The sequence below is a fragment of the Condylura cristata genome, unplaced genomic scaffold, assembly GCF_000260355.1.
Source record: "Condylura cristata isolate star-nosed mole 26May11 unplaced genomic scaffold, ConCri1.0 scaffold00008, whole genome shotgun sequence".
NCBI lineage: Eukaryota > Metazoa > Chordata > Mammalia > Eulipotyphla > Talpidae > Condylura > Condylura cristata.
In genome coordinates this window covers 58,510,571-58,522,666 of record NW_004567109.1, presented here as the reverse complement: position 1 = coordinate 58,522,666, position 12,096 = coordinate 58,510,571, and the positions used below count along the sequence as shown (strand labels likewise).

Below are 12,096 nucleotides of genomic sequence, written 5' to 3'. Positions count from 1 at the left end.
AGTTCTATATGAATAAATAAATAAAATCTTTTTAAAAAATAATAATCAAAAGCTTTAAACTGTCACACTGTAAAAGGAGATATCCAGGTGACTAATAAATCTATGCAAAGGTGCCCAGAATCATTAATCATCAGGGAAGTGGAGATTAAAACCATAGAGATTATTTTATATGCAGGAGAATGTTAATGTGGAAAAAAAAACCCAACAGTAAAACAAACCAAAAACCCATACCTGGTATGGAACTACCAGAACTGACATATACTGCTGGTGGGATTGAGTAGAATTACTTTAGGAAAGTGACTATATGTGCTCCAGAACTTAGTTCTTCACCCATTGGCATAGACCCGATGCATGCCCTGACCAAAAGACACCAGAAGTATTTTATACATAAAATACATCGAAAGTACAAGCAATTCACATGTCCATCAAATGTAGAGTGGACAAACAATTTTTGAAGTAATAAAAGAATGAACTGCTGCTTTACTTATAATTTGAAAATCGTGTTAAGCAAAAGAAGCCAGACTTCAGTAGACATCATATGACTCCACTTGTATATTCATATATGGGCTAAATTGATCTGTGCTGATATTTTTAAAATAATGATTACCTCAGAGGCTTTAATGGTGAAGTTATATGAGGGAAATGTTTGGGGCCCTGGTCTTTAATTTGGTGTAAGTACTAATAACACCTGAGGATTATTCTCTTTACCGTATTACACTCAAATAAGAACTTTTTTATTTTTGATCTGTGGAAGAAAAATAACCTTTTTTTAAAAATTGGTAATGTTTAAAATGATATAGTTTATTTTTACATCATTTTGTGCCCTTTTCCATCTCAGTTGTAATCCCCGTGGGCTTCCCATCACCAAATTACCCATGTGCCATCACCATAGTCCAGTGCACCTCCCTCCCCCTGCCGTTTTTGATCCCATTCCCCCTTCTACTCCCATAAAATACAGTTTTATATTTGGTATATAGTTGTTCGTTATTATTATTTTCTCCACATGTTCTTTATACTCCTGCTATGAGTATAAATATATTCGGTGTTTTTCCTTTTCTTTCTGGCTTATTTCACTGAGCATGGTCCTTTCTAGCTCCTTGTTGCTGCAAAAGGCGTGTGTGTGTGTGTGTGTGTGTGTGTTGTTGCTGAGTAATATTCCATTGTGTATATATGCAACATCTTTTTAATCTAGTTATTTACTTTTGGGCATCAAATAAAAACATTTTTAAAAGAACCTGATGCTAACTAATAACTAATTACATTGTTTTCTATTTTTCCTTACAGTAAATTGTTATAGCTATTAATTTTGTAGGTTTGCAATTTCTTAGATAAATTGCTCTGTGTTAAATCATGCCTAGTGGTACGTAATACTTTTTCAAGTAATACATGGATGAATATTCTCTGAAAGGTTGCAACTTAAAAATTCTGCCAGAGAGCCTGATTACTATAGTATGGAAAAATTAAGGTGGCCAATTTTAATAGGTGAAAAGTTGTGTCTTTTTTTATTGTAGTTGTTCATTTTTGATGAGCATTTAAATTCTTATTTTGAAATAACTATTTAACATACTGATTTCCTTACTGAGATATTAATTTTGGTTTCCTAATTGATAATTGATTTTATGTTGTAATATTTAGTCAGTTATAGTTATATTTGGCATCATGCTTGGAGAACTTTCCCCTGTTCCTTCTCTTACAATAAAAAAATGGTGAATGGGATCTCTCTGGTGGTACAGTGGGTTAAAGGATAGCACTGCAGCTGCTTTACTGCAAGTTTGATCATCGATCATACCAGTGACAGGGAGGTTACCCACATGGTAAGATCTCTCCTGTCTCACCCATGTTCCCCTCAGCAGTGTACTTGTCAATTGACCTGTTCTGCTCCCCACTCTGTCTCTGGTGAATCCTTTTAACTGCTCCTGTACCTCTGGCTGGGACCCCAGTTCTGTATGCATAAATTTAAAAACATTGGTGGTGAGGAAAGGAAGAAAAGCAGTTTCTTGTATCCTCTCTTCCAGATATTTTAATATAATTTTATCTTGTAATGTCAATAACAACCAAAGATCTGTTAAGAAATTCCAGTGGGACTATAGATAAATTAGGAGAAAAGTTACATTGTAAAAATCATGAAGCAGTGATTTCAGTCAAACTCTCCAAGAACTTAAATTTTCTTATTTTATTTTGTGATTTTACAATTTTGGCATTCAATGCTTAGTTCTCATCCATAAGTGGTGACAGCCACACAGAAAATAGCACTTGTTTGGTAAACCGTCATCCTTGTGTTTTCTGGACTAGGCATATGGGTGCAATATGGGGTAATCCTTATTCTTTTAGTCCAGCAGCTTTGTTGAGCCTGGACACACACCTGGACTTCGCATCTCCTTCATGACACATAAACAGATCTCTGCATGCTCAAGGGTATTGTTTTTTGAAGCCCATGCATGGACATGTTTGTGAATGTTGATAATGTGGTCTATGGTCACTACCTTGTTGGTGGCAGTTAGGTCTTTCTTGTCACCCATCTTTGCAGGAGCCATTCTGCCAGGCCACGTGGAACAGGAAGGATAATTTTTATTATATAGTATATAGAAAGCAGTTGGTTTGTTCCTATATTTTACTATTTGTGTAGAGGGAGGGAAGGTTTCAGATTAAGCTTTATTTTTAATGGTGGTTAGTGTTGTCATATTAAAAGTCATGTATGCAAAAAGCATTCCTTCCTCCAAACTGCCAGATTAGTATGAGAAATGAGACTGCTTTCTGGATAAATTTTTTCTTTTTTCGGGACTCTCCCAGATGGCGCAGCAGGTTAAAGCACCACATTACAAGGCTCTCTGAAGCCACTGATTTGGTCCCTGGCCAGGGAGCTGACCCACATGGCGTGGCAGACCTCTTCTGACCTGCCCGCTGCTACCCTCAACAGTGTACTTTGTCAATCTGCCTGTTCAGCTCCCTACTCTGTCTCTGGTGAATCCTTTTACCCACCATACCTCTGGCCTGTACCCCAGTTCTGTAAGCATAAATAAACAAATCTTTAAAAAATATTTGTCTTTTCTTTCCAAAGGAATGCTTCTAGCTTCCTAGGGGTCTTATTTCCCAGCAATGTTTTGTTAAGATGAAGTGAAGGTGTAAGAATTTTAGGCTGGTTTAGGAGCCTAAGTAGAATTAATAATAGCCCAAAAGTTTGATTTGCCAATGTCTGTCATCATTGCCCAATACATTTATCTTTGAAATTTATGGCAAGTAATAGTTGGCAAAATAGATTTTGATTTTTCTACATACCCTGTTCTTAAACATATAATCATCATCATCTCCTTTTCCTGATTTCTAAATTGTATTTTTAGACTTCTGTGGCCTGGGGTATTCAAGTGTGGTCTTTTTTTTTTTTTTTTTTTAATATTCCATGGGAAATTGAATATATTGTATAGTCTCTAGGATAAAAGTTTGAGGTTATAGTTTTAATAAATTGAAGGGATTTTTTTGTTTTGTTTTTTACCTATTTGCTCTATCAAAGATAAAAGTTGTTTCAAAACTGTTAAGTATTTCTAACTTTTGTCCTTGATATATTTGGTGAAAATTTATTCATTAAGTAAACGTACACACTACCAACTATAAATTTTGCCTTTTAGAGATGGTTTGGTGTGAATATTGTTATTGCAGTAATGACTTTTGCTTGTTGCCTTTTAGTTTGAATTTTCTTATTATGTTCTTGCTCATTCCTTTTAGCCATTTTGTGTGAATTTGTCATGCTTATCCTTGTGGGCAGGGAAATGTCCAGATTCAATTTCATTTTATTAAAAATCACTATTGCAAGCCATTAAGTTGATTTCATAGGCTGCTACCAGCAGTTGGAAAACACCTGCAGTATATGGAAAGTTAGTTCATTTCTGAGTAGAACAGATTCGATCTGAGTTCCTCATATCCCGTTTACTGTGTGATTCTTAGCCAGTTAATTTATTTCTCTTATCCTCAGTTTGTTATGTAAAAATGGGTTATTTACTTTGATATTCTTTTCTGAAGAAGCAACAGAGACTAGTGCAGTTACTAGCTAATACTATTTTTCATTATGTAGCTCTCTTTAAATTCTCAAACACAAAATTCTGAAAAACACAACACCCTTGTTTTTTAGTTTTTAGATGCTTTGTAAGTTTGGTTTTCTTCTTCTTGGGAGTAAAGCTGCTTTTTTGTGTGTGAATCTTATAATTAAATTACAGTATTTTTATTTTACCATAAAATGCATTTTATTTTACCATAAAATGCAAAAAGTAAAATTTGCAACATTTTTATAGTAGGAAATTGATTTTTCTTACATAACTCTTAAAGTAGCAATTTTCCAAGTGAAATTTTGTTAGTTGGTGGCACCTACTGGCAAAGTTAAATCACTGCTTAGAGCTTCCTGTGTGTGTGCCTAGCTACAGCTTACACCCCCAGGCAAGTCTTCTCAATTACGAATTTAATGTCGAGCAGTACTTTGCCAGGACTTTGAATGACTATCTCTGTACTTCATGAGTTACTTGGCCATGATGCGATAGGATAGTAGTTGAAGAAAAATACACTGTCACAGAGGCAAAGGAGAGAACCCCAAAGAGAAAGACCAGGCCTGATATAGCCCGTATTTCTAAGGAGACAAGGTTAGGAATTCACACCCTCAGAGCAGTGGCTTGTTCCCAGCACACTTGGCAGTCTGAAGAGGATTTTGGTTGTCACAATCAGGCAGGGAAGGTGGCTACTACCGGCATCTCATAGGTAGAGGCCAAGGATGCTGCTGAACATTTTACCAAATAAATACAGTAGCCTACAGCCGGTGGACTGATCACCATGTCCATAGTCTGAGGATTGTCTGCACTGGAGTCTAGCCAGCACTTCTTCAGTCACATCCTTCCTTGGTGGTACTGTCAGAGCAGGACACTGCGTTCTTATTCATATGTGATGCTTCTTGATAGATGTTGGAGGAAAGAAGTGGTGACCAGAAGAGTGATGAATAAGCCAGGTTGGTATTTCATAGAACTTTCCGTCCCCAGAAGTGTTGGGACTTAACAGAGGATTTCATCTCTCAAATTGGCTTACCTCATGGTTTCACCTGAGAGTTTAGATTTAGGAAACCACCCTTTCTCTTGGAAGAGTCATTGTTCTTTTCTCACCTTACTCTTGAACCAGTGACTTTTGGTCTACTATACATTTAAGGATTAAAAATCAAAGTGATTAAAAGAATAAGAGGAAATATGACTCCTGTAAGAGAATTTCTTGTCATTCCCCTTTAATTCCCACAACCCCAGGTAGCAGGTTGAGAAAGATGATGGGAAATAGCACAGGGATATATTGACCAAAAGTGGCTCTTTCCTTTGTCAGAAATATTTGTCCAGGGAAGTGGGAGGAGGAAGGATATGTGTGCTGTTTTGGTCCAGTATTTGTCAATATGATGAGCTGTCCATGTTCAAAAAACTTGGACTAAACTGATTTGAATTATGAGATACTGCAGTGCCTTTAGTATCTTAGTGAAGTTGTGGGGAAAGGGGTGTAGAGGGAAAGAATGGGTATAGGAGCACACAGATTTGTCTTTTAACCAGACTCAGGTCTTTTTTCTCTGACCATCTCTTGTGTCACACCTAGAATCCTCGTTGGACTTTTCTTTTTGACATCTTCTGAAGGCTTTGCAAGACAAGTTGAAAACACGTTTGATGGGAGAGCTTACTCTAGCCCCCACGGAGCTTTCTGAAACAGTTTTTTTAAATTGTACGCCTTTGTTCAGTTCTATCAAGCCTAAAGAGAATAGTTGCTATTTTTATCAGATGGGTTGGTTCCTTTCCAACCACACAAATAAACACCATTTCTATTTTGGAATGAATGGAAGGAAGAATTAAATTTTCTTACTGTAGACACAGTTGTTTCTTGTGTAGTCTGCAGGGACTTCTGACATTATTTTTTAGTTTCCTGAGTGAAAACAGTATTAAGGTAGCTTCAGTTAGAAAAGCTCTGTTAGATCCAGGCCCCTATATTTCAGTCTTTAGTTCAAAGTACATACATCCCTCATACATTTCCTGGGGTGCCTAGAGACACAAGGGTGGGGACTTCCCATCTCTCTTTTGCTTTACATGCTCAACTCTTCACATTTCCATCTATTGTTTCTTTTTGACATTCTCTTAGAACCCAAGACATTGTGACGTTGCAAGGATGGCTTTGTTAACTACTAATCAGACTCAAGAGATGATGTTCCCACTTGGCTCATTTCCCTAAGGAAACCTGCCTTCTTTATTAATCCCTAAGTCCTTTAAGATAGCAGTAAAAGGAAAATTACACCAAGAGAAAAGTACTACTTCTGTTCTTCTAGCTCTGTCCCCTTTCCATTCAAGATCATGTATTCCTGCCACCACGCCAGACCTGTTTGGACACCTGGACATACTGCTTTTCTCACTAGCTCATGGTTGGTTTTCACACTTGGAGCCCTGCCTACCCTGTTGTATCAGAGTCTAGGGCTAGAAAAAATGGGGAAAGATAACACTTGTGGGCAAGTACCGTTTTCAAAATTGGGAGTTGCAATTCCCCCCCCCGTTATACATTCCTGTTATACATCAAGCACTGTCTTGAATAGTTTCATGCTCCACAATGACTTTCTGGAGTTTGGGTAGATGCAAGGGTAGAACATCTAGCTCAGAGTCACACACACACACACAGAATGAAAGACCAGATCAGGATTTGAGCCTCTTGTCTTTCTCACTACATACTGCATTCTGACCAGAGCAGTGAGTGGCCAGTGGGGAGTCTTCTGCCATTATCTACAGTGGGTATTTTCAGTGTTTGGATCCAAACATTTTGTGACTTGAATTTAAGGAAAATCTGACCAAGCTCAACCTCTATAGGCAATAAGCAGAATCTTGTAAAACAGTGGTACTTGAAAAGATCTATGGGATCCTTTGGTATAATATTGTGGGGACAAATGTTGTAGCTCAAATTTTGTGTCTCAGTTTTAAAATTTTAGTTTAAAAGACTCTTAGAGACAGTTACCCATAAACGAGTTGTTAATTCTTTCAAAGCACAAGTTCCCACTTCCCATTCTCATTAAGTTTCCATTTAGCCATTAGATGAGAGCTTCAAAAGGGAAAATCCAGTCATGTATAATCTCTAGTTAATGGGCAGCTATTGAGTGTCTAGGTCACCAGAAAGAATAATTACACAGTGCTTCTTTGTGTAGTAGAGAAAAAATTAAAAGCTAATGCGTTCCCAAGGCAAGCCAGATTGTTACTAGCTAATAGCATCCTCCTCTTGAGGCAAAAGGTTGAGGCACCCACCGTGCTTGCTATGGGAGATTGCAAAGCCATTCCAGAAAAATAGAGCTACCCAAGGAGGAAAGAGAATGAATGGTGGGGCGGGGCAGGGGGGCGGGGCTAGTGGCTTCCAGGATTTTGTCACTTCTAATTGCTGATGGTTGGGATGGATTACTGAATAGGAGACCTTCTAGTAAATGTTGTCTGCACTCATCAGGATTTCCCATGAGTCTCTGGGGCTTCTTGCCACAAGTAAAGTGTAACAGTTGATGACTGAGGTAGAGCTTCAGCCCCACTCCCATAATTGTCTGTTTTCTAAGCATACCCAGCTTCATAAAGACATAATGCTGACTTTTGTCCAGCACTACCTGTATTGATTAATGAAAGGTGTGCATAGCCCTCTGGACCGAGAGTGGTATGTGCTGGCCACAAGCCAAATAGCTCCTGGGTGTGTGTTAGTATACTTCAGTTTGGGTTTTCAAATTTATATTTTGGTGTAGTTATTTAGAATTTGCAAAACTCAGCATAATTCAAATAACCTGTTTTTCCCCCCTTAGAACACTTCAGTTATGGAGGATCAAAATGAAGATGAGTCCCCAAAGAAAAATACTCTTTGGCAGGTAGGAACAACGGCGTACAGATAAGATAGCAGTTGACTTACTATAGATAAGATGCTCCCTGAGCTCATATCCTCAGTGAAAACAAGAGCCAAGCAGTTTTGTCTTCTTTGTGCGATTTTGCTAGTTTCAGAATCCACTCTATAGTTTGTCTTTCTTAGGGCAGTGTCATTGTGAATAGTAAACCATTTTGGTGTTTTCACAAAGATACTGAAGTGGCAGTAGCCTGAAATCTGTGGCCATTGTCTGAGCAAAGATGGTGGCATTCTTGTCACCAGAATGGCACCATGCCACATGCCACATAACATGCATTGACATGCTTTCTCCTGTTGCTTCCCCCATCAACCCTTCTCTCCCCTTTTCCTGTTGGTTTGCTTTGTCTTCTAGACGCAGTTTCCGTCTCTTCTGGTTCTGTTTTAGTTTGCCAGCTTTTCTCCTAATTTCCGACACACACTGGTCAATATGTAGTCTCATAATTTAGTATTTTAGTCAGCCATTGTGGTACATAGATCTGTGTATATATATATTTTCCATCATGAATACACAAGTAAAGGTAAACAAATCCAAATTTGAAGACTTAAAAAAAATATTCTCTTGGTTCATTTGATTTGACAAGAAAAGTATATTAGTTAGTAAGTATAAAGTATCCCCAACAAATTTAAGATGAAATGAAACAAAGCATAAACAATGCCAGGAATATCCTTCTGAGCCATGTTGGTGTTTAGAAAATAGAAATGGAAAATGAGGTATAGGATCAGATCCTTGCCACTGTCATGAGGGGGGAGCTATATGCAGACTCAATTCTATACCTTCTTCACTGTGTTTGATAGATAAGGATTCTCTTAATTTACTACTGATTTTTTTTTTATTATTCAGGGCACTTCTTAACACTTAAATCTTAAGTTTTTCTTTTATCAGTCTTTCATGAATGGTGTAGCAGTGCTCTAGGGAGGCTATAAGAAGGTGAGGGACCCATCAGTAAACGAAGTAATAAACCAGTGCTTATGAAATGAGATAATGGATGTGAAAGCATTTTATAATACATAATACAACAATGCACAAATGCAGGTTGTTGTCATCATCATATTTAACCAGTTTTAAAAGCAATTATGAAAAAAATACATAGAAAGATAAGAGGAAGGAAAACAAAGCTTTCCTTACAGTACTTTTCCATTTCCAATATCCTTTGGTAAGTTCCTCATCACAGTGTGATACAAAATTCTGCATCCTGCCTTTGTTCCTTAATATTATTTCATAGACGTGTTCTCTTGTATTGAAATATAACTTTATAAACTTAATTTTAATGATTATAATAATACTTTATGGAGATGTGTAATTTGCTTTAACCAATTGTCATTAATTGAGCAGTTATTACTAATTTTTCAGTGTTATCACAGACATCCTTATGCTTAAAAGTAGCAAAGATACCCCTTAAAGTTGCTGATGTTCACCACAACAAACATTTGTCTGACTATTTTGAATGCTGATATGTTGGATCGGACAGCTATGTGTGGCCTAGTACAAGCAAAATCAAAAATCTCTGTTCAATGCTGCCCTCTGGTGGTAATTAGTGTCAGTGAGCTCTACACCTGGATTATAAGGGGGAAAAACATTCCTCACCAGGAAGGTGGCAAGATAGTTGGGGCGGGAGGCTTTATACTCTTTGTGGACATGAGAACTTGCTTCAGGTGGGGAAGACTTATAAGATTTTGTCAAGGAAGGCCAGTGACTCCTTTACATAGTTATAAAGGATGTCTTCTTTCTCGGATGGGTTTAGTTCACATTAAGTTAAGGAACATATTCATAAAATTTCTTGGTTCTTTCTGTGTAAGCCTTCTGACATAAGCTACCAGTAGAATTAATGAATGTAACTCTTTAGTTTTCAAAATTCTCTTACGTTATCCTTGCTGATACAATACAGGCAGGAGCTGTCAGAACTGATGGACAGATAGTTTTGCAAATGTTTGGCTTAAGTATGAGGTTATTTTGTTTTGAAACAGGGAGGTTACTGTGTCTTATGGCATAAGTAGCAGTGTGGCTTTAGGCTGGGAATTCAGATGTTTGTTGTTGTTGTCCAGACACAGTATATGTAGTTTCAATTAAAATATGTGTGTGTGTGTACATATACACTGGTTTTATGTAAGGATCATGTATTTGATGAGATCTTCATGGATTTAATAAGAAATGCACTCTTGGTATAGGAGTTTGTGGGATGGCCATAAACCACAGCTGTATTAGGGGAGGAACTTTTCAAGCCTATGTGATTGACCTTGGGTCACCCTCTGAGTAGGTGATGAAAAGAAGGGAGTGAAAATCCATACTGTTTTGCCAGCAGATTAGTAGCCCTGGAAACAATATGGAGAAGATTGAAATTTTGGTTGAATGAAGCTATCTAGGTTGATTCCCTTTAGGTTTCAACACAATGCCTGTCTTCTCTGTTAGACCAGTGGGTCTCAAAGTGATTTGTAAAAGGCAGTCACTCACAAGCAGCAGCATCAACTTGTTAGAAATGCAAATTCATGGGCTCTCTTCCAGACCTGTAAAATCAGAATATCTGTGATGGGGCCCCTGTGTGTTAACACCTTTGCTTGTTATTCTCATACATGCATCAAATGCAAATATCAGTGGTATGGCTGAATGTGGCATCTGAGGTCAACATTGAGGAAGTAAGACGTTTTACTAGTCAATCAGCTGACACTTGGACACATTTTAAGCAGTTTCTCTGATGGTGATTTGCAACATCAGCTACTTAACTTGTTTTGGGGGATAAGCATTGGAGAATAATTTAAGATGGCACTTAGCTTTGGGAATACCTGTTGCTTCAGCATTTGCTTTGGAGACTTGAGGATACAGCCCTGAATGCATTTTTCATTACTGCTTGAATAAATTAATAAAGAAATAAGTTTGACTTATGGGTAAAACTGGCATCTAAGATTAAATTCATGTTTTGAGATGTTTCTAATGAAATATGAATTAGATTTCCTTGTCAGACTAATTATTTTTTGTTTTTCTAAAATAGATAAGTAATGGAACATCATCTGTGATCGTCTCCAGAAAGAGGCCATCAGAAGGAAACTATCAAAAAGAAAAAGACTTGTGTATTAAGTATTTTGACCAGTGGTCTGAATCAGATCAAGTGGAATTTGTGGAACACCTTATTTCACGAATGTGTCATTATCAGCATGGACATATTAACTCTTACCTGAAGCCCATGTTGCAGCGGGACTTTATTACCGCTTTACCAGGTAACTATACTGCCTTTCTAAAAAAAACTAAATAGTGTAAAAATGCCCAACTCAAGATCTTGGGTAGAACTATGTTGATATTGGTATAATGAATGAATGAGTATGGGGTGTGGCAGCATTTCTTTGGGCTACATACCATATTTTAATATATTGCACTGGGAGAAGAGTTTGATTCAGTGTCCTCCAGGAAATATAGGAAGTTTCTGCAGTCAATACTATTGTTTCTTTTAGTTTATATAATAAGTTAATGTCATGCTTTTCTTTTTGATGTCATATGTAGATATAAATATGGGAAATATTTTTCCTACAGTGTTTGGGAAGTGTCAAAGTTGAGAATATTTGTTTGTATCTCACGTGATATTTAGGGAATGGTAGAAGTGTGTTGGGAAATTGTTAGTATAGTGTGTTCTTATATACCTACAAACATTTCTGCATTCTCTCCCTACCCATCTCTCTCTTTTTCTCTGTTTTAGTTTTAGGTTCAGGGTAATAAAATTGAGTAGGAAGCAGAGTTTCCATATTCTTCCTCTCTCTCCTTCCTATACAACCTCCCTACCACCATCCTTCCAGAGGGGCACATTTGTTATAATATGTAAGCCCACATTGATGCAACACAGTCATCCAAAGCCCAGGCTTGATGTGTGAGTTCACTCTTGGGAGTTGTACATTCTGTGTGGTTTCACAAATGTGTGTATAAAGATATGTGGTGGTGTCTTGGAGAAGATTTTCATAGCACTAAAAAAACCTTTTGTGTTCTGCCTTGTCAACCCCCTCTGATTTTTTTTTTTAAGATTTATTTATTCATACAAAACTGGGGTACAGGCCAGAGGGCTCAGGAGAGATGAGAGGCTTCACCAGAGACAGAGTGGGGAGCAGAACAGGCAGGTGGACGATTTACACTGCTGAGGGGAGCAGCGGGCAGGTCAGGTCAGGAGAGGTCTGCCTCACCATGTGGTCACCTCCGGGGCAGGCGGGAAT

General features: G+C 37.6%; 1 protein-coding gene across 6 annotated transcripts in view; it reads left to right on the top strand.

The window, feature by feature from the left end:
* The window catches only part of FBXW11 (F-box and WD repeat domain containing 11), a 117,975-nt gene that overhangs the window by 67,724 nt on the left and 38,155 nt on the right, over positions 1-12,096 (top strand). For 4 of the 6 annotated variants that reach the window (XM_004679215.2, XM_012722221.1, XM_012722224.1 and 1 more), the window contains 2 exons: positions 7,814-7,876; positions 10,893-11,118. In XM_004679215.2, the coding sequence (XP_004679272.1) occupies positions 7,814-7,876; positions 10,893-11,118 (289 nt within the window). The remainder of the gene's footprint in view (positions 1-7,813; positions 7,877-10,892; positions 11,119-12,096) is intronic. The other 2 variants (XM_004679217.2, XM_004679214.2) reach the window with 1 other exon arrangement.